Genomic DNA, 22,478 nt, shown 5'->3' on the forward strand with positions numbered 1-22,478 from the left:
GTCAAGCAGCTCTTGCTGTCAGATAGTTTTTTTCCCTGTATGTTGAGTCGGAATCTCCTTCCTTGTAACTGGAAGCCATTGGTTTGAGTCCTACCCTCCGGAGCAGGAGAAAAACAAGCTTGTTTCCTGGTTGTTAGAGCATGGTGCTGATAACAGCCGGGTTGCAGGTTTGATCCCTGTATAGGACAGCTGCATATTTTTGCACCGCAGGGGATCGGACTAGATCAGCCCCCCCCAAACTCAAGCCCTCCAGCTGTTTTGGTACTACAACTCCCATCATCCTTAGCTAACAGGACCAGTGGTCAGGGATGATGGGAATTGTAGTCCCGAAACAGCTGGAGGGCCGAATTTGGGGATGCCTGGACTAGATGATCCTCAGGGTCCTTTTCGACTCTGTGATTCTATGATCTATGATTCTGTGATCAGTGGGGAGGCTGAAGCGGGTGCGGGGAGGGTTCCAGGTGCTGGACTACAACTCCCATTCAGCCATCATGGACAGTGGTCAGGAATGATGGGAGTTGTAGTCCATAACATCTGAACATAAGAAATGCCCTCCTGGGTCAGGCCAATGGCCCATCTAGTCCAGCATCCTGCTTCCACAGTGGCCGACTAGATGCTCCAGTGGGAAACTGGCAAGGAGGATTCAAGCTTAAGAGCCATCTCCCCTGCATTTTCCAGCAACTGGTGTTTTGAAACTTCTGGAGGCAGCAGATTGGTGAAGGCAGGTTTAGGGCGCTGTTCCCTCAGCAAGAACCAAGACACAGCCCCATGCCTCTCTGAAGTCTAGTTTCGAGGTTGCTTGATTCACGACGGACATGAAAAAGGCACATCCAGTGTTGGCCGTTATTAGAAAAAATGATTCATACAAGCCAGGAGGTTGCTAATGCTCACGACAGCTGGGTATTTTATGTACCTGCTTCTGGCTGTGGATTGTACTTGTTTAAAAAGATTGATGCCTTGCCTCTTGATCTCCATGGCAGCTTGCAAAAACAATACGACCCAGTAATCCCTGTTCCCCTGGCTGGTGCCCTTCCTTTGCTTCTGCAGCCTCAGGACGGTTGGCGGTCGATGCCGGGCGCATTCTGGCAGAGGAGGTGGAAGCAAGATCTTTGCTGCCTCTCCTCTGGCTAATGGCTGAGGTTGCGGCATTCTTTCTGGGAGGAGGAGGGTGCAGATTCCTGGTGACCCTTGGTCCTCTAGATTGGGGGTGGGGAGCTAGATCTGGCCACCTGCTGCAGGCCAAGTTTGATAGGTGACCCATCCCTCTGACCCCTGGTTTGGAATCAAGCCATTACTTGCCCTACACATAAGCATGACTTGGCTGACACAGCTTTGCAGACCAAATGGAGATAAGCCTAGTTAGGCCTGCAGGTCAGAGTTGCGCAGCACTAGTGTAGCTGGGGCCAGAGGTCAGAACATCCTTTTCCTTACTTCAAGCTCTGAACCTTGGACAGGAATGCCCTTCCTGTGGCCAGGTTTGGCCCTCACTTCAGGCCACCATGAAAGATGCATGGTTGGTGGCAGGGCCCAGTCCTTTGACTTTCTGGGCAGCAAGCGATTCACATTTTGGGCAGGGGCTTGACCGGCCTTTTATGGCATTGATGTGGCTGCAGCACTGGCCTCCCGACTTCCTCATCTGGAGCTCCTCCAGACTCTGTTCCAGTGAAGCCACTTGAGGGCTGCTGGTGCTGCCAGGAGCAAGTCTCCATCTCTGCTGGAAGAGCTGGACTTACACCCAGCTCCACTGAAACCATGCTGTTTGCATTCTTTGCTGCCAGAATGTCCAGACCCTGCATAGGGCACCTCTGACCTGCAGGTTGAATCCAGCCACCCATGCCCCTGTAACTGCCCTTGGGGTGTTCCCTATTCCATGTCCCTCTTCCCAGGCCGGGACACTTCCAGGGCCTCCACTATGGCCTCCCCAAATCCCTCCCCCCCCGAGCTAGAACGTGTCCTTGAACTCTGATGGTGCCTTTTGCTTGTCTGGCTGGAGGATAGATAGGAGTGGCTCCATTGAAACACCTGCCTGTTTTGCATGGCTGGAATTCCTCTGCCCATCACCTTTCTGGTGTTATTTCTGATGAAAGCCCTTGTCGCTGACATCAGTGTGATTATTATTCAGTCTTTTTCCAGGACTATAACATGGAAGGGAGGGTTAAGGTGGCATCATCACAATAAGCAAACAGCAGCAAATTGGCTCTGGTAGTCTTATTGGTATTGCATTAAAACTGGGGTCAGCAACCTAAGTGGCCCGCGGAAGTCATTTGACCGGCCCACGAGCCGCCCCTGAACCGAGTTGCCCGCTCGCGTGCTGTGCTAAACCGGCGCAATTCGGCATGGGGACTCGCTTCCACGGTGCTGGAAATCATGTCTGCACATGCGCAGATGCCAGAAATCACAGGCGCGCACGGTGCTATCCGGCCCACAGAGGGATCTCCATGGCAATGATTCGGCCCAGGCAAGATAAACCTTGCTGACCTGCATTAAAACAACTCATTTCTCGCCTGATCTAATTTCTGTTCTTTTGTCTTTTTTTTTTAAAGGGACCCCTGAGAATAAACCCCAAGAAATACCACGAGGCCTTCATTCCATCTCCAGTAAGTAATGTGTAACACAGTAATCAGCGAATGTGCAGAAGGTGAACGGCTGGAGCACCAAGGAATTAAGTCCCAAGACGTGCACAGAGCATGCCAAACCTTTGGGCGCAGTCCATGAAGCATTGCTGCTCCCCTGCCTCTGATCTATGCAAACCTCACTGAAACGAACGCCTGTATAACAGGAGGGGAGATGGGTGTTCTGGTACACGATGATCCGAACTTTTAGTGCTAGAGGTGATGTTCGTTCTGAGTTTGGCGAAGCCAGCTGAGCCCAGGTTGGAGACCACCGGCTAGCTCTAAACCCAAGGCTTTATGATTACGCTTACAGATGGCTTACAGATTTTCCCCTGACTTTAAGTTAAGCTCCCCCAAACAAATGTGCTTCTCTGCTGCTGGTTTGCAGCATGAGCTAATTTGCGAACTTGATATCAAAGTAATGTGCATGCTGCATTTTAACGTTCTTGCGTCTGAATGCCAAACCACGTGCGGTTTGTGAAACCTCCTTCAATCATGGACTGTGCATGCCTCCACTTTCTTCTTTTTCTTTTTTTGCGGGGCCACTGGTTAAGAGAAATTAGGGACGCCGGGGTTTCGGATCTATGGTGCCTTGTGAATGCAGGGTGTGCGCACATTGCTACACTAGTAGGAGTCAACTTGTTCATCCAGTGAAGCTGAATGTTGAGAATTCTGGACACATAAAAGGAAGCACTTCTTTACGTAACTAATCTATGGAACTCACTGCCACAGGAGGCAGTGAGGGCCACTGAGTTGGATGGCTTTAAAAAAGGATTAGACAAATTCGTGGAGGAGGAGAGGGCCATCAAGGGAATGGAGTTGAGAGATGACCTAACCTGGGGAAAAAACAGTAAAGACCTGATGAAGAGAGCACAGCAGAGGTTATATTTTCTGAGAATCCTCCGGAAAAATAATCTCTCAAAGGACCTGTTGATGGCATTTTACTATTGTACTGTTGAGAGTTTATTAACTTATGATCTGTGTGTGTCAGAGAAAAAACAATGCTGTCCAGGGTTGTAAAGACTGCGGAGAGAATAATTCGGTGCACTCTTCCCACCTTGGATCAAATCTATGCTTCCAGGTGTCATAAGAAAGCTGCAGAGATGGCGCAGGATAGTGTGCACCCCAGAAATGATCTCTTTCAGCTTCTGCCTTCTGGAAGAAGGTACAGGGTTATAAAGACTAGGACTAGCTGCCTGAGAAAGAGTTTTTATCCAAATGCGATTTTGGTGTTAAACGCAGTATAAGGTAGTCTCTGTGGGAGTATATTGTATTTAATTATGGGGTATTAGAGTTTTTAGGGGGTTAACCAGGCTGGGATAGCTGGGATAGCTGGCTTGCTGGTTTTTGAATGTCTGAGGTAGATTTTTTTCAATTTCATTGTTCTGTATGGGATAATGACAATAAAGATTATCGTATCATCGTATCGTATCGTATCGTATCGTATCGTATCGTATCGCAATAGCCAGGATGGCTTTGCTCTGCCTCTACAATCAGAGTCAGCAACGCTTCTGAACAGCAGTTTCTGGAAACCCCAGGCGGGAGAGACTGCTGCCCTGTTGGAATCCTTCTTGCTGGTTTCCCATAGGCATCTAGTTGGCCTCTGTGAGAACAGGATGCTGGACTGGACAGGCCGTTGGCCTCATCCAGCAGGATCTTCTTATGTTCTCATAAGCTTGCTTTTGTTTTCTTTCTTTATTAATTTTGTATTACTGCCCACCCCTTCGCCCGCAGTTCACAGCATAAAAATACAAGATAAAAACACAAAATACGCAATAAAAATAGGAACAGAAACCAAACAATAACCCCCGTTCCCCACTCCTACAAACCTTGGGCTGCTTTGCTTGCTTATAATCCTGTCCTTTCTCAAAGGACTTCAGTGTGGTGGACATCTTTTAGGCTGGCCGACAACAGTCCTGCAAGGTAGGTTTGTCTGAGAGATGGCAACTGTCCCGAGGTTTACAGCAAGCTTTATAGCAGAGTGGGGCTTTGTGGGGGATAGCTTAGTCGGTAGAACAAGAGACTCTTAATTTCAGGGTTGTGGGTTCAAGTCCCACATTGGATATAAAGATTCCTGCTTTTCAGAGGATTGGGCTGCACGACTCTTGTGGTCCCTTCTAGCTCTATGAAGTCCTGCATTCTAACCCCTCTTTCTCTTTTTTTATATATATAATTTTTTATTAGTTTTTTTTAACATATCATTTTCAACAGTAATTAAACATACTTTTACATCTTATTCAATTTTTTGACTTCCATCAATCCTGTCTGGAAATTTTCCAATCTAATCTCTCAGTATGCATTTCTTATCCTCCCTGTTACATTTCAAACTCATTACCAATATCCCTATCTTTTTCTAGTTTGTAACGCTTCGTATGTTCCTCCTTACAAAATTTCTTGTAGTCCTACTAGCGTAATTTGTTGATTACAGTTGCTCTTCAAATAATTCATATACTTCTTCCAATCTTCTGTGAATCTCTGGTCCCGCAGGTTTCGAATCCTTCCTGACATTTTGTCCAATTCTGCATAGTCCATTAATTTCGTCTGCCATTCTTCTTTCGTCAGTATTTCTTCTTGCTTCCATTTCTGGGCCAACAAAACACTTGCCGCTGTTGTTGCATATAAAAACAATTTAAAATCCTGTCTGTTAATAGCCTCACTTACAATACCAAGTAAAAATGCTTCTGGTTTTTTAAAAAAATGTATATTTCAACATCTTTTTCATCTCATTATATATCATTTCCCAGAAGTTCTTTACTTTTTTACATTCCCACCACATGTGATAAAATGTTCCTTCTTTTCTTTACATTTCCAACATTTATTATTTGTCTTATACATTTTAGCTAATTTCACTGGTGTAATATACCATCTATACATCATTTCATCATATTCTCTTTCAGAGCATTACAGGCTGTAAATTTTATCCTTTGATTCCACAACCTTTCCCATTCTTCAAGCTATATATTATATCCAAAGTCTTTTGCCCAATGTATCATTACCGGTTTCACTTCCTCATCTTTCAAGTGCCATTCCAACAGTATTTTATACATTTTATACATTGTTTTACATTCATTGTTTAATATTTCTATTGTAACCTCTCAACCCTATTGCTAGAAGTCGTTCATGAGAGGTTGTAAGGCATCTACTTCAGGATAGTGTCAGCCCACGACTGGGATGATGCAGGGATCGAATGATGAGTTAATGTTAAGCCTGCCCACCTCTAGATGGGCGCAACAAGGTTTACCTCATGGAGCACCCTTAAGTCGTCGTGTGTGAGCTGGGCAACTCATGCAGGTGCTCAGTTTGGCAGAGGACCACATTGCAGGGTTCTTCCCCCTTTAAAAATGTGTGTGGAAGAGGGCAGCTGAGTGGGTTCTTCTTCACATATTCCTTGTCACTTGCCCAGGGATGCATGAGAGGTGTAAGGCATCTACTTCAGGATAGTGTCAGCCCACGGCTGGGATGATGCGGGGATCGAATGATTAGTTAACGTTAAGCCTGCCCACCTCTAGACCTCTAGAGCGGTAGACGCATCACATTTACTGGTGTGCCATTGAATCTAATGCACACCTCTGTTTCCAGAACCTTGAAACAAACAAACAACAAAAAAAGTATTTGCTGGCAAATGTAAACATGCCATCAAATCTAATGCACACCTTAATTTCTGCAACATAATTTGACAAAAAATTGGCATTAGTAAATCCGGTATATTGAAATGCATGCTGTTTTGAATATGCAGTTATGCTGGTACATAAAAAGGCACCTATTTACATTTTGAGGGGACTGTATACAGTGGTGCCTCGCAAGACGAGGATCTGGCAACTTCTGTTTCAGTGTATCTGAAGAAGTGTGCATGCACACGAAAGCTCATACTAAGAACTAACTTAGTTGGTCTTTAAGGTGCTACTGGAAGGAATTTTTTTTGTTTTGACTATGGCAGACCAACACGGCTACCTATCTGTAACTAAAAAAACCAAAAACCCTTTCGTCTTGCGAGTTTTTCGTCTTGCGAGGCATTCGTCTTGTGAGGTACAGTGGTGCCTCGCAAGACGAAATTAATTCGTTCCGCAAGTTTTTTCTTCTTGCGAGTTTTTCGTCTTGCGATGCACGGTTTCCCATAGGAATGCATTGAAAATCAATTAATGCGTTCCTAGGGAAACCGACTTCAGACCAGGTCCAGGGACAGTCTGTCCCCCGACCTCTTCTGAAGGCTGGGGGGGGGGGACAAGGGCTTTTCTTCCCACCCCCAGCATTTTAAAAAACCCCGGGACAGCGGAGGGCTTCTCCGCTGTCCGGGGCGATCTTAAAATGCTGGCGGGCGGCATTTTAAAATCGCCCCGGGACAGCGGAGGACTTCTCCGCTGTCCGGGGCGATTTAAAAGCCCCTGGGAAGGCAGGCAGGGGGGACAAAGACTTTTGCCCCCCGCCAGCCTTCAGAAGAGGTCCAGGACCTCTTCTGAAGGCTGGCGGGGGCGAAAGTCTTTGCTCCCCCCCGCCTGCCTTCAAAAGCTGTCCGGCCAAGGCTTCGCGGACCTCTCCGCAAGCAGCGGCAGCGCTGCCGCTGCTTGCAGTGAGTTGCCGGCATGCCGAAGCCTGCGCGCGCTGAGATCAGCGTGCCCAGGCTTCGCGGATCTCTCCTGCCTTCAAAAGCCGTCCGGGATAGCGGGAAGCGCTTCCCTGCTATCCCGGACTGCTTTTAAAATGCTGGCGGTGGGGAGCAAAGCCTTTCGGCCCCCGCCAGCCTTCCTGGACCTCTTCTGAAGGCCGGAGGGGGGGAAAAGGCTTTGCTCCCCACCGCTAGCATTTAAAAGAGGTCCCCGGAGATTTCCCTATGGGCTTTCGTCTTGCGAAGCAAGCCCATAGGGAAATTCGTTTTGCGAAGCGCCTCCAAAACGGAAAACCCTTTCGTCTAGCGGGTTTTCCGTCTTGCGAGGCGTTCATCTTGCGGGGTACCACTGTACCACTGTATTCATTATTCAAACAAACCAAACAGCCTTGTAGATAATTGCTGTTGCTCATTAGCTGTGATAGTTTTAAGAGCTTATTTTTCCAGTTTTATACAGCACAGGTGCATGGATATGTGCAGAGGCCTTGCTATCCTCTACTTTGCTTTTTACCACAGGGTGGGCACCATCCCAGGGCTTGCAGGTGTTTCCAAGGGGTCAAAGGCTGTGTTGGCTGGCATCTCCAGAAAAGCCAGCCGTTCTCCTTAAGATCCAATCCTATGGTCATTTATAATTTTTAGTCATCAACAGTCCGGTGGGCAAATGTTAAAGTGGCACCAGGTTAAAACGAGGTCTGCAAAGAATGAAATAATGTTTTTCAAAACTGAAATTTAATTGACGCTGACACAAAACCCCACACATACGCTAGGTAGAACAGAAGCATTCCCCCCTCCACCTCTTTCCCCCTTTTCTTCCTAATGTAACACTAACGTCTCACAGCAAATGAAACTGATCTGTAGAAAACGCAGCTTGAATAAAAGAGACATTGCACATACTTTTCGTAAACTAATAAATCTTTAATAAAAATATATTAAAAACAAAACTGAAATTTGAGTTTCCTTGAAGCAGCTCCCGCTGTGTTTCGGTGTGCATAGGCTTTGCTGAGGAGGAATCCATTCCCGAAATCCCATGCACTCTTGGGGGCGTATGGGGACCGTGTGATTTAACCTCTTAGGCCCCGTTCTTTTGTGCAAACAACCTGTTTATGATAAACGACAGAACGAAGAGAGAGACGTTTCTAGTCTCCCTGGCTGGGGTGGCCTGTCTGGCACTGCAGCTGGCAGATGGCAAGCTCACTTTTTATGTCTTCCCTTACTGACAAAGAGCTAAACGATGGGTTGGTGTTTTTTTCGAAGAAACTGCCATCCGTCACCTCCTGGCATGGCTAACTTTGCCAGGGGAGGGGTTGCTGCAGCACGCGGGTGATGACTGAAATAAGAGGGCCCTTCTCCTGAATGATGATGTAAAGCATTTTTTAAGGACGTGGTGGGATTACTTGGGGAGTTGAGGTGAGAGGGGGATGGGGAAGAGAAAATCTGGACTCGTCAGAGGAACAGCTTCCAGGCGGAATTACGCTAGTCCAAGAAGCTTTGCAATTTTTCTGCATCTTGTCATGGGAGGCAGCCTTTGCACAGCTGTTGAGCTGCTGCTACGGCCGGTCGCTTGTCTTGCTGTGGAATCGCCTCCGTTTCACATCAGGGCAGCAGCCTTCTGCCTCTTCAGCAAAGAATCCCAGCCTTGGAGCCACATGGAAGGTGGGCCTTCCCAGGCAATCATTTACTCCTTTGTAATAAATGCACAGTTCTTGCAGGTGTGGTGGTGGTGGTGCAAGAGCTCTTCCCCCGGGACACTTGCTGCAAAGGAGACAGCCTTTCCCCCAGTGATATCTTGATGAGAAAATGCACAGTTCATCTTTCTTTTCCATTTTTTTGAGGTGAGCCTGTATTTTATTCTGACAGCCAGCACAGTAACCCATAAGATAGATGCCTACCCCTAAGTTAGTAACCCATAAGATAGATGCCTACCCTTAAGTTAGCCTTGCAAATTGCCCTATAACTCTGCTTATGTCTTCTCTCATATATATAGAGAGAGAAACAAATTCAAAATAATAAAGAGAAAAAACTTTTACCATATCCATATATGAGATTCTCTGAATCTCACGACTCCCCCCCCCCCCATCTTCTGCATGGGTCCTTAAAATAATTTTTCTAAAACTACATATCATCACGTTCTCCACAGTTTTCATCTCTCTGAATTATCTATATTTTTCGTTTCTTTACAAGTTATTTTTAAAGTCCAGCTAACGTTTTTATGTGTTTATAATGGTCTCCTAAGTACATTCTAAATTTCCCCCAATCTTTTTTAAAAGTCATTATCTCTTGATTCCTGAGTCTCCCAGTTAGTTTTGCCATTTCTGCATACTCCAGCAGTTTGGCTTGCCATTCTTCCTTGGTCGGAACTGTTGGTTCTTTCAATCTTTGGGCTAGTAGCATCCTTGCAGCTGTTGCTGCATACATAAGCAGTCTTTTCTGGTCTTTTGGGATATCGGAGCCTGTAATTCCTAATAGATTCTCAAAAGGACTTTGTTATCTTGCATGACAACTACATATGATAAAAGGTACCCTCCTTTTCTTTATACTTCCAGCAAATATTGGAACTTGTTCTATACATTTTGAATAACTTTGTTGTTGTTGTTGTTTAGTCGTGTCCGCCTCTTCGTGACCCCCTGGACCAGAGCACGCCAGGCACTCCTGTCTTCCACTGCCTCCCACCGTTTAGTCAAACTCATGCTGGTAGCTTTGAGAACACTGTCCAACCATCTCGTCCTCTGTCGTCCCCTTCTCCATGCCAAGGAGTGTGGTGGAGTCTCCTTCTTTGGAGGTCTTTAAGCAGAGGCTTGACAACCATGTGTCGAGTGCTCTGATGGTGTTTCCTGCTTGGCAGGGGGTTGGACTCGATGGCCGTTGTGGTCTATTCCAACTCTATGATTCTATTCTATTCTATTCTATTCTATTCTATTCTATTCTATTCTATTCTATTCTATTCCATGTGCCCTCCATCTTTCCCAACATCATGGGTCTTTTCCAGGGAGTCTTCTCTTCTCAGGAGGTGGCCAAAGTCTTGGAGCCTCAGCTTCAGGATCTGTCCTTCCAGTGAGCACTCAGGGCTGATTTCCTTCAGAATGGAGAGGTTTGATCTTCTTGCAGTCCATGGGACTCTCAAGAGTCTCCTCCAGCACCATAATTCAAAAGCGTCAATTCTTCGGCAATCAGCCTTCTTGATGGTCACATACCACCGGTACATCATTTTCATATAATTTTCTTTCAGTGTACAACATGCTGTGAATTTCAAATCTGTCCTCCATAGCCTCTCCCCACACTCCGTCTTCCCCCACCCCACAGTGGGGGGGACCTGCCACCCTGGGAGGTGGCATCCCACTCTTGCATTCCTGAGAGCCACATCTACCCTCTCATCTTCTTCAGGTCAGCCACCTTGGCCTCAAGGAAATGAAGCTGTTCTCTGAGGGCCAGGAGCTCATTGCACCAAGCAAACACCCACAACTTGTACCCAGCAGGCAGATTGTCAGACATGTGACGTACCTTAAGCTGTTAGCTTTCTACCTGCATGTCTTCTGCTGCTGTCCATTGACTCGCTCCTTACCTTGATGCCTTGCCACTCTTCACATGCTGGTGTCTTTTTCACAGTGCAGTTTCTTTCCTTTTTCTAAATCAAGCCCCCGAGTCTACGTGGCTTGAACCAATTTTAAGGAAAGAGGATTTTTATTGCCAGCGAGGGAAAGTGGTGCTTCTGTTGGCTGGCAGCAATAATTAGCAGATAATTAAGGCAGCAGCCGAGCTTGCCTTAGAAAAACAAGAGACTCCATACTGCTAGCATCTAATAGTGCTTTGCTCATGGATAAACTCCTGTTTTTGGTCATTTGAGTGGTGGCATCTTACTGTGGTTCAAAAGACTGATGGAATTGCTTCCCATTTCAGAATCTGGAAGGTTTCTGAGTGCCATTATTTGAATCTTCTTGCTTTTATTGCTGTGGCAAATCAGTAACTTGTGTACCGCTCTTCTCCATATGTGTAATGCCACCACTCTCCCTCTTTAAATCCCTCAAAAACCCACCTCTTCGTTGAAGCCTTTGGCGTAACTTTTCAGTCCTCGTTCTCCTCCCTGGGGTCTGTTTGCCTTCCATGCTGCTTCTGCCCACCCATCAGACAGACGGAGGGGCTGTGGTGGGCTGGAGAGCTTCATGCTACTCTCAGGGGACACGCATGCAGAGGGGTGTTGTCCAGGGGTGGCCCATTGGACCCGAGCCTTGAGTCTTTTGGATTGGGCTCTGCATCTCCTTTGAAAAGCCATTAAAACAAAGCAAAACACAGAGCTTTCCTTTCAGGGTGGCTGGGTGGATAGTGCAGGCTGTTGAGACCACAGCCTTCTGCCTCCTTAATTTCCCCAGAGGCACATTTGTGTCCTCGTGCATCTGTGCCCCATGCCTTTAACTTAGAATCATAGAATCATAGAGTTGGAATAGACCACAAGGGCCATCGAGTCCAACCCCCTGCCAAGCAGGAAACACCATCAGAGCACTCCTGACATATGGTTGTCAAGCCTTCTGCTTAAAGACCTCCAAAGAAGGAGACTCCACCACAATCCTTGGCAGCAAATTCCACTGTCGAACAGCTCTTACTGTCAGGAAGTTCTTCCTAATGTTTAGGTGGAATCTACTTTCTTGTAGCTTGGATCCATTGCTCCGTGTCCGCTTCTCTGGAGCAGCTTCCTTAGCAATGGCCCTGCATGTAAAAGCCATCCGACGTCAGGCCATTGCGGCTCCAGGCTTTCACTACTAGGGTGAGGAGACGGTGAATGTGCAATTCTGGGGGGGCAGGGAGATGAACCGAAAAGAGTGCTGAGGGGAGAGAGGGGGGGAGGCTGAGGAATTGCGATGCACTTCCCAGCCCATGGCAGCAGTGAAGGTGCTTGGAGGGCAGGCAATTTGCAATTGGCCGTGGATTTTCTAAGGGTTTTGGAACCGTTGGCTTATAATAAGTCAGATCGGTGAGAGCTTGATTTGTGAATCAGGCCATTGAATCCCATTGTTTCTCAAAGCCTTCATTATGCGCATCAGGATAAAAAGGGAGAACCAACTTGATTAAAGCATCCTTGTAAACACCCCCCCCCCCCGAGACTATCCAAATCACTACATGCTCTTCTGGAACAGATGGAAGCTTTCTTTGGTTCTGAGTGGTTTAATGTGTTGTCACCCACTCCCGACATTGCACACTGAAATGTGCAGAACTCTGTGAAGCGGAAGCAATTTCAGACAGGGATCCAGATGTGCTAATGTGCTGGATTCCCCCTCCCCCCCAAAAACCCAAGTAAGAATTAAACTTCTTGGCCTGGGTCACGGTGCTGGGTGTTTCACTGGGGAGAGTCTACATGGGGCAAAACTGCGCTTGATCCTGTGATGATGATGATGATGATGATGATGATGATGATGATAATAATATAAAATACCCTGCCCACCTAGCTCTTCAGCATGCAGCTTTTAGAGTCAATTCTCCTAATGAAGGTGTTGATTCTTCTTCCAGGTGCATGTGACAGGCAGCTTTGTGATGTGCTAGGAAAACATCTATGAGCCATATGGCACATAGAAATGATAGGGGTCCTTGTGCAAAGTGCTCTGAGTGAGGTAACTGGTGGTCTCATTCTCTGAATTGAAAAAGATGTTAAAGTATACCTTTGTGAAGAAGCCAGAGGCTTTTCTCTTAGGGATTACAGGTAACGAGATAAGAAGAAAAGACTGTAAACTTTTCCAATATGCAGTTACAGCGGCAAGAATTTTACTGGCCCAGAAATGGAAACAAGAGGAAATACCGACGATACAAGAGTGGAGAATGAAATTGATAGACTATGCGGAACTGGACAGACTAACTGGAAAAATTAGATATGTGAAAAATCAGAAGTTTTCCAAAGACTGGGAAAAGTTTGTAGAGTATCTGAAAAATGTGTGTAATGTGCAAACAATGCTAGTGGGGTTTGAAGAAGCACTGTAACAGCTAAGATGTATTGTCAAAAAGAAATAGAAAGGTGAGGGAAGACAAATGGCAATATAATGAAGGGAATGCGTACTATAGGAATAACTATGAATGATTATCAGAGCAACTGAAGGAAGTCCAAAAAAAAAGATTTAATTTGTTAAATTTTGTTAAAATTTGGATAAAATTGTATAATTTTGTTGGAAAATTAATAAAAAATTATTTGAAAAAAACAAACAAAAAAACAAAGTGCTCTGAGTGAGGTAACTGGTGGTCTCATTCTGCTCCATAGAGGCTTACTACCTAGCCCCCAGCACAAATCCATATACCAAAGATCTCCTTCCTTTATCATGGAGGTGTCATTGTAGCTGCCGATGCTTTGGTAGGTTGTACCCTAAAGTTTGTGTTACTCTGACAGGTGCCATATATTCACTTCTCCTTTGCAGGTGTGATTCTGATATTGCTCCCGTGCTTTTGAAATTGCTCCCAACACCTCACTTTCTTTGCCTCCTCAAATGACTGCTGCGGTTTAGGCTTGGTCCTCTTATGTCCCCACCCCACTTTTGGTATGGCTGAAATGGAGATTTAACAGAGGCGACCGCTGCTGAAAAGATCCCCCGTGGCTCTGTGAAACGAATGAGGACAGATTCCAATGTTTCTCTGCCTCCGCAGAAGACATTTTCACCAGCACATCTCATTTCCAGCTACTTATCCGTTGGCTGTGCCTTCATCCCCTCGGTGGGATTGGTTCAGCACAGCTTTTGCTCGGGATCCAATTTCTCTCCGCGATGGTTGCCCTTCTCCCTGAGCGCTGTGCTATCTTGTCCATTTCACACCACTTGCCGGATTTCATGCCTGGGAGCGGCCTGGAATTCCTGGCAGCGGAGGACTCCCTCTGGCTTCACCACAAGGCAGCCCCATGAGGCTGCATGGCGCGGCCCTTCCGTTCCAGAACCGTGAAACCGAGAAGCCTGCTCTCCTGGGCTGTTTCGGTGAACACGCTTCTGCTCATGAAGGGCTTGGGGCCAGGGAAGAAGGGAGGGGCAGACCTATGGGGTCACCTGGTACATTGACTGGCAGCAGCTCTTCAGGGTCTCAGGCGGGGGACAGTTTTGAGCCCTACCTGGAGCTCCTATTGGAGATCGAAGCTGGTCCTTCTGCAAGCAAAAGCAGATGCTTCATCACTGAACTACGGAGCTTCTCCAGGGGGAGTCAACAAGGGGTTATTGTTTTTATTTTGCTGATGTATTTTTTTGTTTTTATATTGTGATTTTATCCGGTCAGCCGCCCTGAGACCTGCAGTATAGGGCAGTATACAAAATAATTATAATTATAATATCCTGCTGGGCACAAATGAGGGAGGTCTTCATGGATGATGGGGATTTATAGGTCTGCAACATCTGGAGTGCCACAGACTCTGCTTTAGTTGTCTGGGGTGAAAAGGAAGTTCTTCTGAGACACAGTTGAGGCCAAAAGGAGGGTCTTAGCTGTGTCTGTTCAAACAGTAGTCAGTAGAAGCACACTTCACAATGTGAATATGTGGTTGCTTCCTCTCTAGTCGCAGACCATGTATTACCTTCAGAAATCCTTTCGTGTCCTTGCAGATCAAAGGGCAGTCTTCTTGTTTTTGGGTTTTGGCTCCTGTATGTACCCCAAGGGAACCTTTAAGAGGCAGTAGAGACTGACTATCCCTGACTTCCCCTCTTCTCAGGTGCAGGCTCTGAAATGACTCTCATGACCTCCCTTGGTTTGTTGTCCTCGAGGTGTGATGCATTCTGAAACCCGCTTGTAACTTTCCCAAACCCTCTTCCTCTGTGTAAGAGCTGTTTCTTTCCTTGTCTCCTCTAGGACAGCACCCGAGATATCTTCATTGATGGCGTCGTTGCTCGGAACAGAGCTCTGAACGGTGACATCGTGGTGGTGACTCTGCTTCCGAAAGATCAGTGGAAGGTCAGTGCTCAACCTTACCAGTTAAATTTATTTGGAAAGAAGACTCTGACCCTTTCTCGCAGAGTCCACAGCAATCGTGAATGGGGCTGTTTTTCAAATTTATGTGCCTGTTCAGCCAACTATCACCTTCTCAATGTTTTCCTTGTGGTGATGGTTGCTCTAACCTCCTTGTCATTTTTCTTTTCCGTGTACCTTTGCTTTTTATGCAGCTTCATGTGGGTCCCTCCGCATGTTCAAAAAACTGGAACTTCTTGTTCTGATCATGCTTTCTATTTTCCTATTTATTTTTTGCTTCAGAATATAACAATGCTTTTATTTTAAGGGCAGAGGACTGTGATTTGTGTCCATTCTGTGGTCTTATCCTTACTACACTGGCCCTTGAATGCTTGGTTTTGCTTTTCTTACTGTGGTGCATTTAAACCGCCTTAACCTTATTTTTTTGACTCTGCGCTGGATAGGAGTTCTTGGCCATTGAACAGGCATAAAGATGACCTTGAGAGAACCCTGCCTTGTCTGCTCGCTCGCCCTTGCCGTCTTGTCTCCCAGACCATAATTGCTTAGAGACTCTTGTTTGGGTGCCTGCGTGTGCTTTGCACAGTAAATATCTCAATCTCACCCTGAGGTTAGCAACCAAACATTAGGTAATTTGTAAATCCGAGGGGGAAATGGGATTCGTTTCCCTAAGCAGTCCCATGTGTTGAGGTGTTAATTCCACCGTGAGAGAGTGCGGGACAAGCCTGCGGCGATGGGTTTGCCCAGACAGAGTTGAATATTATTAGGATTGAGTTAATTTGAGTTAAAGGTCTTCCTATTTTGAAGGACGAAGGGAAGTGCAGATGGGTGTAACTGATCTGGAAACAAGGGGCAAGCCAACACAATACTTAATCTTCTGTTATGGTTTGTTCATCCACCCCTCCACCCCCCCCCCTTTGCTTGTAGGAATGATGCCTTGAGTACAACAGATTGTTTGCTTCCTTTAACATCCAGCTCTTCGTGAAACGATTGATTTAAGTCCTTCCCTTCCAAGCCCTTTTCTAAACATGGACACATTACGCTAGATTATGGTTAATCCAATCTCTTATATAACTGCTGTCATTCTGTGTCTATCTGCATCTTTGGTTCTCATGGAACTAATTTTTCTTAGAATTGTTTTTCTCCTACCAGCATGGACTCATTTGCAATGTAATTGAATTGTATGGGTGTCTTGGAATCCACGCTTTGGAAAAGTCCGCTTACCTGTTGCTCCCAATCGAATGTTCCGCATTAAAAATTCGCCCCGATTGTATTTGCAGTGTTCCTTTGTTCTCGGATCCTTTTGGATCTGCCAAAGAAGAAATGTTTGAGAAGCTAACTATTCTGATGATAAAATGGCTAAAGGAAGAGAAGCATGGAACAATAGTTTAATGGGAAGCATATAATCCACGTAATGCCTTTCCCAAAACAGACTGCCTGCTCTAGCAGTGTTTAGCTAATCCTCAACAGCATGAACCTCGTGTATCCAAGAGACCCTTCTCCAAATGTTTTACCACTACGTCCAACATCATTTAGATCTTGATGTGTGCCTTGTTCACATTGTGCTGAAATATCATAAGAACATAAGAGGAGCCATGCTGGATCAGGCCCAAGGCCCGCCTAGTTCAGCACCAGTGCTTTCTCAACTTGTGATTCCAAGCAACTGGTTTCCAGAGGCAACCTGTCTCTGACAGAGGAGGCAGAACACAGCCAACTTGGCTAGGAGCCATTGAAAGCTCCATTCTTTGTGATTTAGTTCAGAGCCACCCAAATTTGTGGCCACCATCACTACCATCCTGTGCAGGAGCACATTCCATAGTTTTAAGTACTGTATTTTTCACTCTATAAGACACACCAGACCATAAGACGCACCTAGTTTTTGGAGGAGGAAAACAAGGAAAAAAACCATTCTGAATCCCAGAAGCCAGAACAGCAAGAGGGATCGCTGCACAGTGATCCCTCTCGCTGTTCTGGCTTCTGGGATAACCGCGCGAAGCCTCTTCAGGTCAGCTGTGCAGCCTGCATTCACTCCATAAGATGCACACACATTTCCCCTTACTTTTTAGGAGGGAAAAAGTGCGTCTTATAGAGAAAAATACGGTATTCTTACTGTGAAGTAGCATTTTTCTTTTGCCTGTCCTGCCTCTTCCAGCGTTCAGCTTCCTTGGATATCCGTGAGTTCTAGCCTTATGAGAAAGAGAGGAAGAAAAGCTTCTTTTTATTTGGTTTGTACCCTGCAACGCACAATTTCATAACCATCTACCATGCCACCTCATTCTTGCCTTTTCTCTAAAGAGTCTGCATCCTTTCCTCACAGGGCACTCATTCCACCCTCGTGATAATTTTGGTTACTCTTTCTTGAACCTCTTCCAATTCTATAATATCCTTTTTTTTTTTTTGAGGTGAGACGACCAGGCTTGTATACTGTAGCTTCCAAATGTATTCCAAATGCGGCTGCGCTGCAGTTTTGTAGAACAGCATTATGAAATTGGCAGTTTTATTTTCATTCACTTTCCTAATGGTTCCTAGAATGCCATTCTGCATGCACACGAAAGCTCATACCAGTAACAAACTTAGTTGGTCTCTAAGGTGCTACTGGAAGGATTTATTTTTTTTAATTCTCATTTTTGTAACTGCTGCACCCTGTACTTACAGAGATTCACGCAGAGATGAGTTGCTGAGAGTTGCTTCCCATCTCTGGAACTCTCTTCCACTTGAGAGTGCTCAAAATCTGTGCCTTAGCATATTCTGAAGGAGATCAAAAACTTCCTAGTTTGGACAGTCTTTCGCTTATAGGTTTTTATTTATGGGTAGATCTTATTTATCTAAGTAAAATGAGAGATTTATTTAAGTTGCTTATTTATCTAAGTAAAATGAGAGATTTATTTAAGTTGGCGTTTCATTGGCTTATAAGTTTCCTTGAAATGCAATAACTCCATTGCACACTTAGATATCTGAAGGAAACTTAGCCTACAAGCTCAAGGTACAGTTCTGTGCTTCAAGTTTTTTTCAAGATGAGAGGAAAATGTACAGTAAACTAAAACAAAATATGCATGTTGAAGATTGAGATATTCGCATTACATTTGCATGTTCAGAAAACAAGTCTCATGTTGAAAACTGTGCTCTGCTAGTTTTCAAGAAAGCCAGGAACTGTTTAAATTAAAAGGCAATGTAGCAATATCCTCTTCAGCATTAAAAGATAACAATATTTACTTTGATTTCTACTAAAAATGTTTTTTTTTTTGGGGGGGGGGTGGATCCTGATTGGAAGGAGTTCTTCCAGTGCTCTGCATCATTGTGTAAATGTTGAAGGTTCCACTTTGTCCTGTGGGGAAAGATCATGGGAAGTGCTTCTTAAGAACAGCAGCGTAGGGCTTTGCAAGAGAAGAATTTGGATAGAACAAGTCTTTATTAAGTCAGTTTGTATCATGTCCTTCCCCCGGATCTTTATTAAAGCTTGCAACTTGCTAAATATGAGCTGAATAATTTAGTTTCAGCTCAGGTCGAATTTGCATTGATATGTTTGTGCCAGAAGTATCGGGAAAGCTGAGAGACGTTGGGTGAGATTTTGGCTTCCCATTTAGAAGGACAATAAAACTCAGAATTATGATTCAGGGTGTATGCAATAATGTGTACTCAACGCCAAAGGATATAAATTTAGATTTCAAAAGTACTACTCTATAGGAAGGATATTGAGGCTATGGAATGCGAAATGTCAGTCCTTCCACAGTTAGATTTGCGGCACAGGGAATTTCTTTCAGAGACTTTGCAGAGGGATGAAATCAAGAATTCCATTAATAGTATGAAGGCTAGGAAAGTTCTGGGGCCATATGGTTTTTCTATAGGATGGTAGAAGGTATATTCAGTTTTTAAAGGTGCTATTTGTTTTGCCTTTATATAAAGGCTCTTGATCAAGGTACCCTTCTCTCGTATGTTGTTGTTTAGTCGTTTAGTCGTGTCCGGCTCTCCGTGACCCCCTGGACCAGAGCACACCAGGCACTCCTGTCTTCCACTGCCTCCCACAGTTTGGTCAAACTCATGCTGGTAGCTTCGAGAACACTGTCCAACCATCTCATCCTCTGTCGTCCCCTTCTCCTTGTGCCCTCTATCTTTCCCAACATCAGGGTCTTTTCCAGGGAGTCTTCTCTTCTCATGAGGTGGCCAAAGTCTTGGAGTCTCAGCTTCAGGATCTCAGCTTCTCTCGTATACTCTTATCTCTATTATTCCCAAGCCTGGTAAAGGACTTGCTAGTTGTGCAGATATTATCAGAAATACTTGCTATCAGACTTTGGGCTGTAGTAGCAACTTTAATACACACAGATTAATTAGGTGAGCTTTATTTGTCAAAGGTAGAGAGCAGATACTGTAAGGTTGGTAGCAGATTTTGTTGCTTCACATGGTAATATAACTGATGTGACTGCTATTCTTTTTCTTGATGCTGAAAAAGATTTCAACAAAATATATTGGCAGTTTATTTCTGTTACTTGGGTGGGTGGGGGAACTGGGGTTCTTCAGGAATTTATGAACTGGATTAGACTCTCATACCTGTCTCCTCAGTCACAGGTGAGAACACATGGAATTCTTTCAAGCATGTTTGGTTTAGAGAGAGATACAAGGCAGAACTACTCTCTTTCTCCTTCGATGTTTGATTTATATTTGAAGGTGGTGGCATATGCAGTTAGGCAGACTAGATGTTTGTGGTTTTGTGCATGAACAAATGGGATTTAAAATAGTTGTGTATGCAGATGATTTATTATTATTATTATTTATTAGTAGGCCTGAATCATCCACATCTGAGCTAACAGAATTTATTAATTATTTTGATGCGATTTCTTGCTATACAGTTAATTGGTTAAAATCGAAATTAAGTTACCCAGTTTATGCACTAATTGACAATTTTGTTGGTGCCTGGAGGCATGTTTTGGATCCTAGACATATTTCTCAAATTATTAAATTGAATTTAAGTAGAGTCATAGAATAGAATATTGTAGAGCTGGAAGTAGATGACAGAAATAACTCATGATTTAGAAAGATGGTCATTACTTAGAATTCGGGATAAAGTTAATACACTCAAGATTAATATTTTGCCACAGATCATTTATTTCCTTTGGAAATAGAGAGGCACTCCTTTTCGTGGCTGATAGTTAGATTTAGACATTAGATCGGATCAGATGGCAATTCTTTTGTCATTTTCAATTTTGCCGTTTAGATACCCCTTACCTGCTTGTGCTGAATGGCAGTTTTCTCAGCTATAGCACCTTTGGGTGCCTCTTTATGGACTGCCAGTTCCTACATTGATGAAAAAGTTGCATCTCTGCAGAGAGCTAAACCCCTAATAGTTACCAGATTAGGAATGAGTTTTGGGCTGACTCTGTGAACAGGCTAACATGCTTTGGTCTGCCTTGGTAGGGCTTCCCACCCCCAGTTTTATTTTGCAGCTCTTCCTACTTCTATGGGCTGTTAAAAGTCCTAAGCATTGCCTTGGAATCTCTAACTGTAGTAGGATTTCTGACAATACAATATCCTTCTCTTCATACAATATCCTGAGAAACAGCGTCCAGCACTCTTAAAATCGAGATCCAAGATCCGTGAGCACCAGTAAAAGCACTGAGAGGTGAATTCTGACTCCTTCCTGGTTCCAGCAAATTCTGCTTGATCTTAGCGGCTTTTGCTTCATGCAGCTTCTGCCTAGGCTTCCAGACCTTTTCGTTCCAAACTGCTTTCATATGATGTTTATGTTGGGATTTTATTGCGCACACACACACACACACACACACACACAGTCTGTTTAGCTGATACTGTTCTATTTGCTGCTGCTACAGTTCTTTTTATTTATTTGAAGAATGTATTAATTGCTTCATATATATATATTTTTAAATGGAAGTGATATATGATGAAAGATTTTACAGAACGACCACATGCAAAATGATGCTAAGAAGATGCAAACAACAAGGACCACCACAATGTAAAAAGAGGGTTCTGTTGTTGGCATAAAATTGACAGCAGACAAAGATATTATGTCGTTGCAGTTTTATGGCCAGTTGCTTGAAGGGTTCTAATGTGCTGCCTTGGGAGTGGTAGCCTTGAGAGGCGGCCTAAAACAATGGAAAAGAAGTAAATAAATAAATAAGATGATGAATCTGGCTGGCATTGGCATGGAGACTACTTGTTTGGAAGTTCTGGTAGGCTGGATGAGCTGCATGGTCAGGGGAAAAAATAATTCTGTCCAGGGTTGTAAAGACTGCGGAGAGAATAATTGGGTGCACTCTTCCCACCTTGGATCAAATCTATGCTTCCAGGAGCTATAAGCAAGCTGCAGAGATAGCGCAGGATAGTGCGCACCCCGGAAATTATCTCTTTCAGCTTCTGCCTTCTGGAAGAGGGTACAGGGTTATTAAGACTAGGACTAGCCTCCTGAGAAACAGTTTCTATCCAAATGCGATTTTGGTTTTAAACACAGTGTAAGGAGTCTCTATGGGAGTATATTGTATTTTAAAATGGGGTATCAGAGTTTTTAGGGGGCTAACCAGGCTGGGATAGCTGGGATAGCAGGCTTGTTGGCTTTTGAATGTCCTATGTAGATCCCCCCCCCCCAAAAAAAATTTCGTTGTTCTGTATCGGACAATGACAATAAAGTTTATCGTATTGTAATGTATCGTAATGAACACAGGCTTACATCATGTCATGCCCTTGGTCCATCCAGCTCAGTTTGGCCTACTGGCAGCAGCTCTCTAGGGTTGCAGTCAGGGCGTCTTTTTTAACCCTATTTGGAGATAGCAGGGATTGAACCTCGTACCTTCTGCATGCAAAGTACATGCCCTTCTACAGAGCCAGTGTGGTGTAGTGGTTAAGAGTCACGTAATCTGGGGAACCGGGTTCGCATCTCCGCTCCTCCACATGCAGCTGCTGGGTGACCTTGGGCCAGTCACACTTCTTTGAAGTCTCTCAGCCCCACTCACCTCACAGAGTGTTTGTTGTGGGGGAGGAAGGGAAAGGAGATTGTTAGCCGCTTTGAGACTCCTGAAGGGGAGTGAAAGGCGGGATATCAAATCCAAACTCTTCTTCTATGGCCTTTTCAGCAGCTCTGGGCAATGGTGCAGAGGAACTGAGTGGACCTTTCTCCACTCCCTGTTTGTGGAGTTCCTCCTGCTCAAGATATTCTACTTATCCCTCTTCCTGCAAATCTTTCTCACCCCTCGGATTGTGCAGATTGGGGGCTGCTCTCTGTAATCTGGGTTTTGGAGGCCTCTTGTGGTTGAGAATGCAGTGCTCTTTGCTTTGCAACTGGTTGCCGTTGAAGACTTCTTCTGGAGTCCTTTTGGAAAGGCCTGTGCGGATGTAGACAGTGACTTCCAAGC

The 22,478-nt window shown here is 44.9% G+C and overlaps 1 protein-coding gene across 2 annotated transcripts in view; it reads left to right on the top strand.

The window, feature by feature from the left end:
* Positions 1–22,478, top strand: part of DIS3L2 (DIS3 like 3'-5' exoribonuclease 2) — a 201,501-nt gene that overhangs the window by 31,073 nt on the left and 147,950 nt on the right. For both annotated transcript variants that reach the window (XM_028731804.2, XM_077929633.1), the window contains exons 5-6: positions 2,544–2,597; positions 15,007–15,108. In XM_028731804.2, coding sequence (XP_028587637.2) covers positions 2,544–2,597; positions 15,007–15,108 — 156 coding nt within the window. The remainder of the gene's footprint in view (positions 1–2,543; positions 2,598–15,006; positions 15,109–22,478) is intronic.

This window comes from Podarcis muralis, chromosome 6 (assembly GCF_964188315.1).
Source record: "Podarcis muralis chromosome 6, rPodMur119.hap1.1, whole genome shotgun sequence".
Taxonomy (NCBI): Eukaryota; Metazoa; Chordata; class Lepidosauria; order Squamata; family Lacertidae; genus Podarcis; species Podarcis muralis.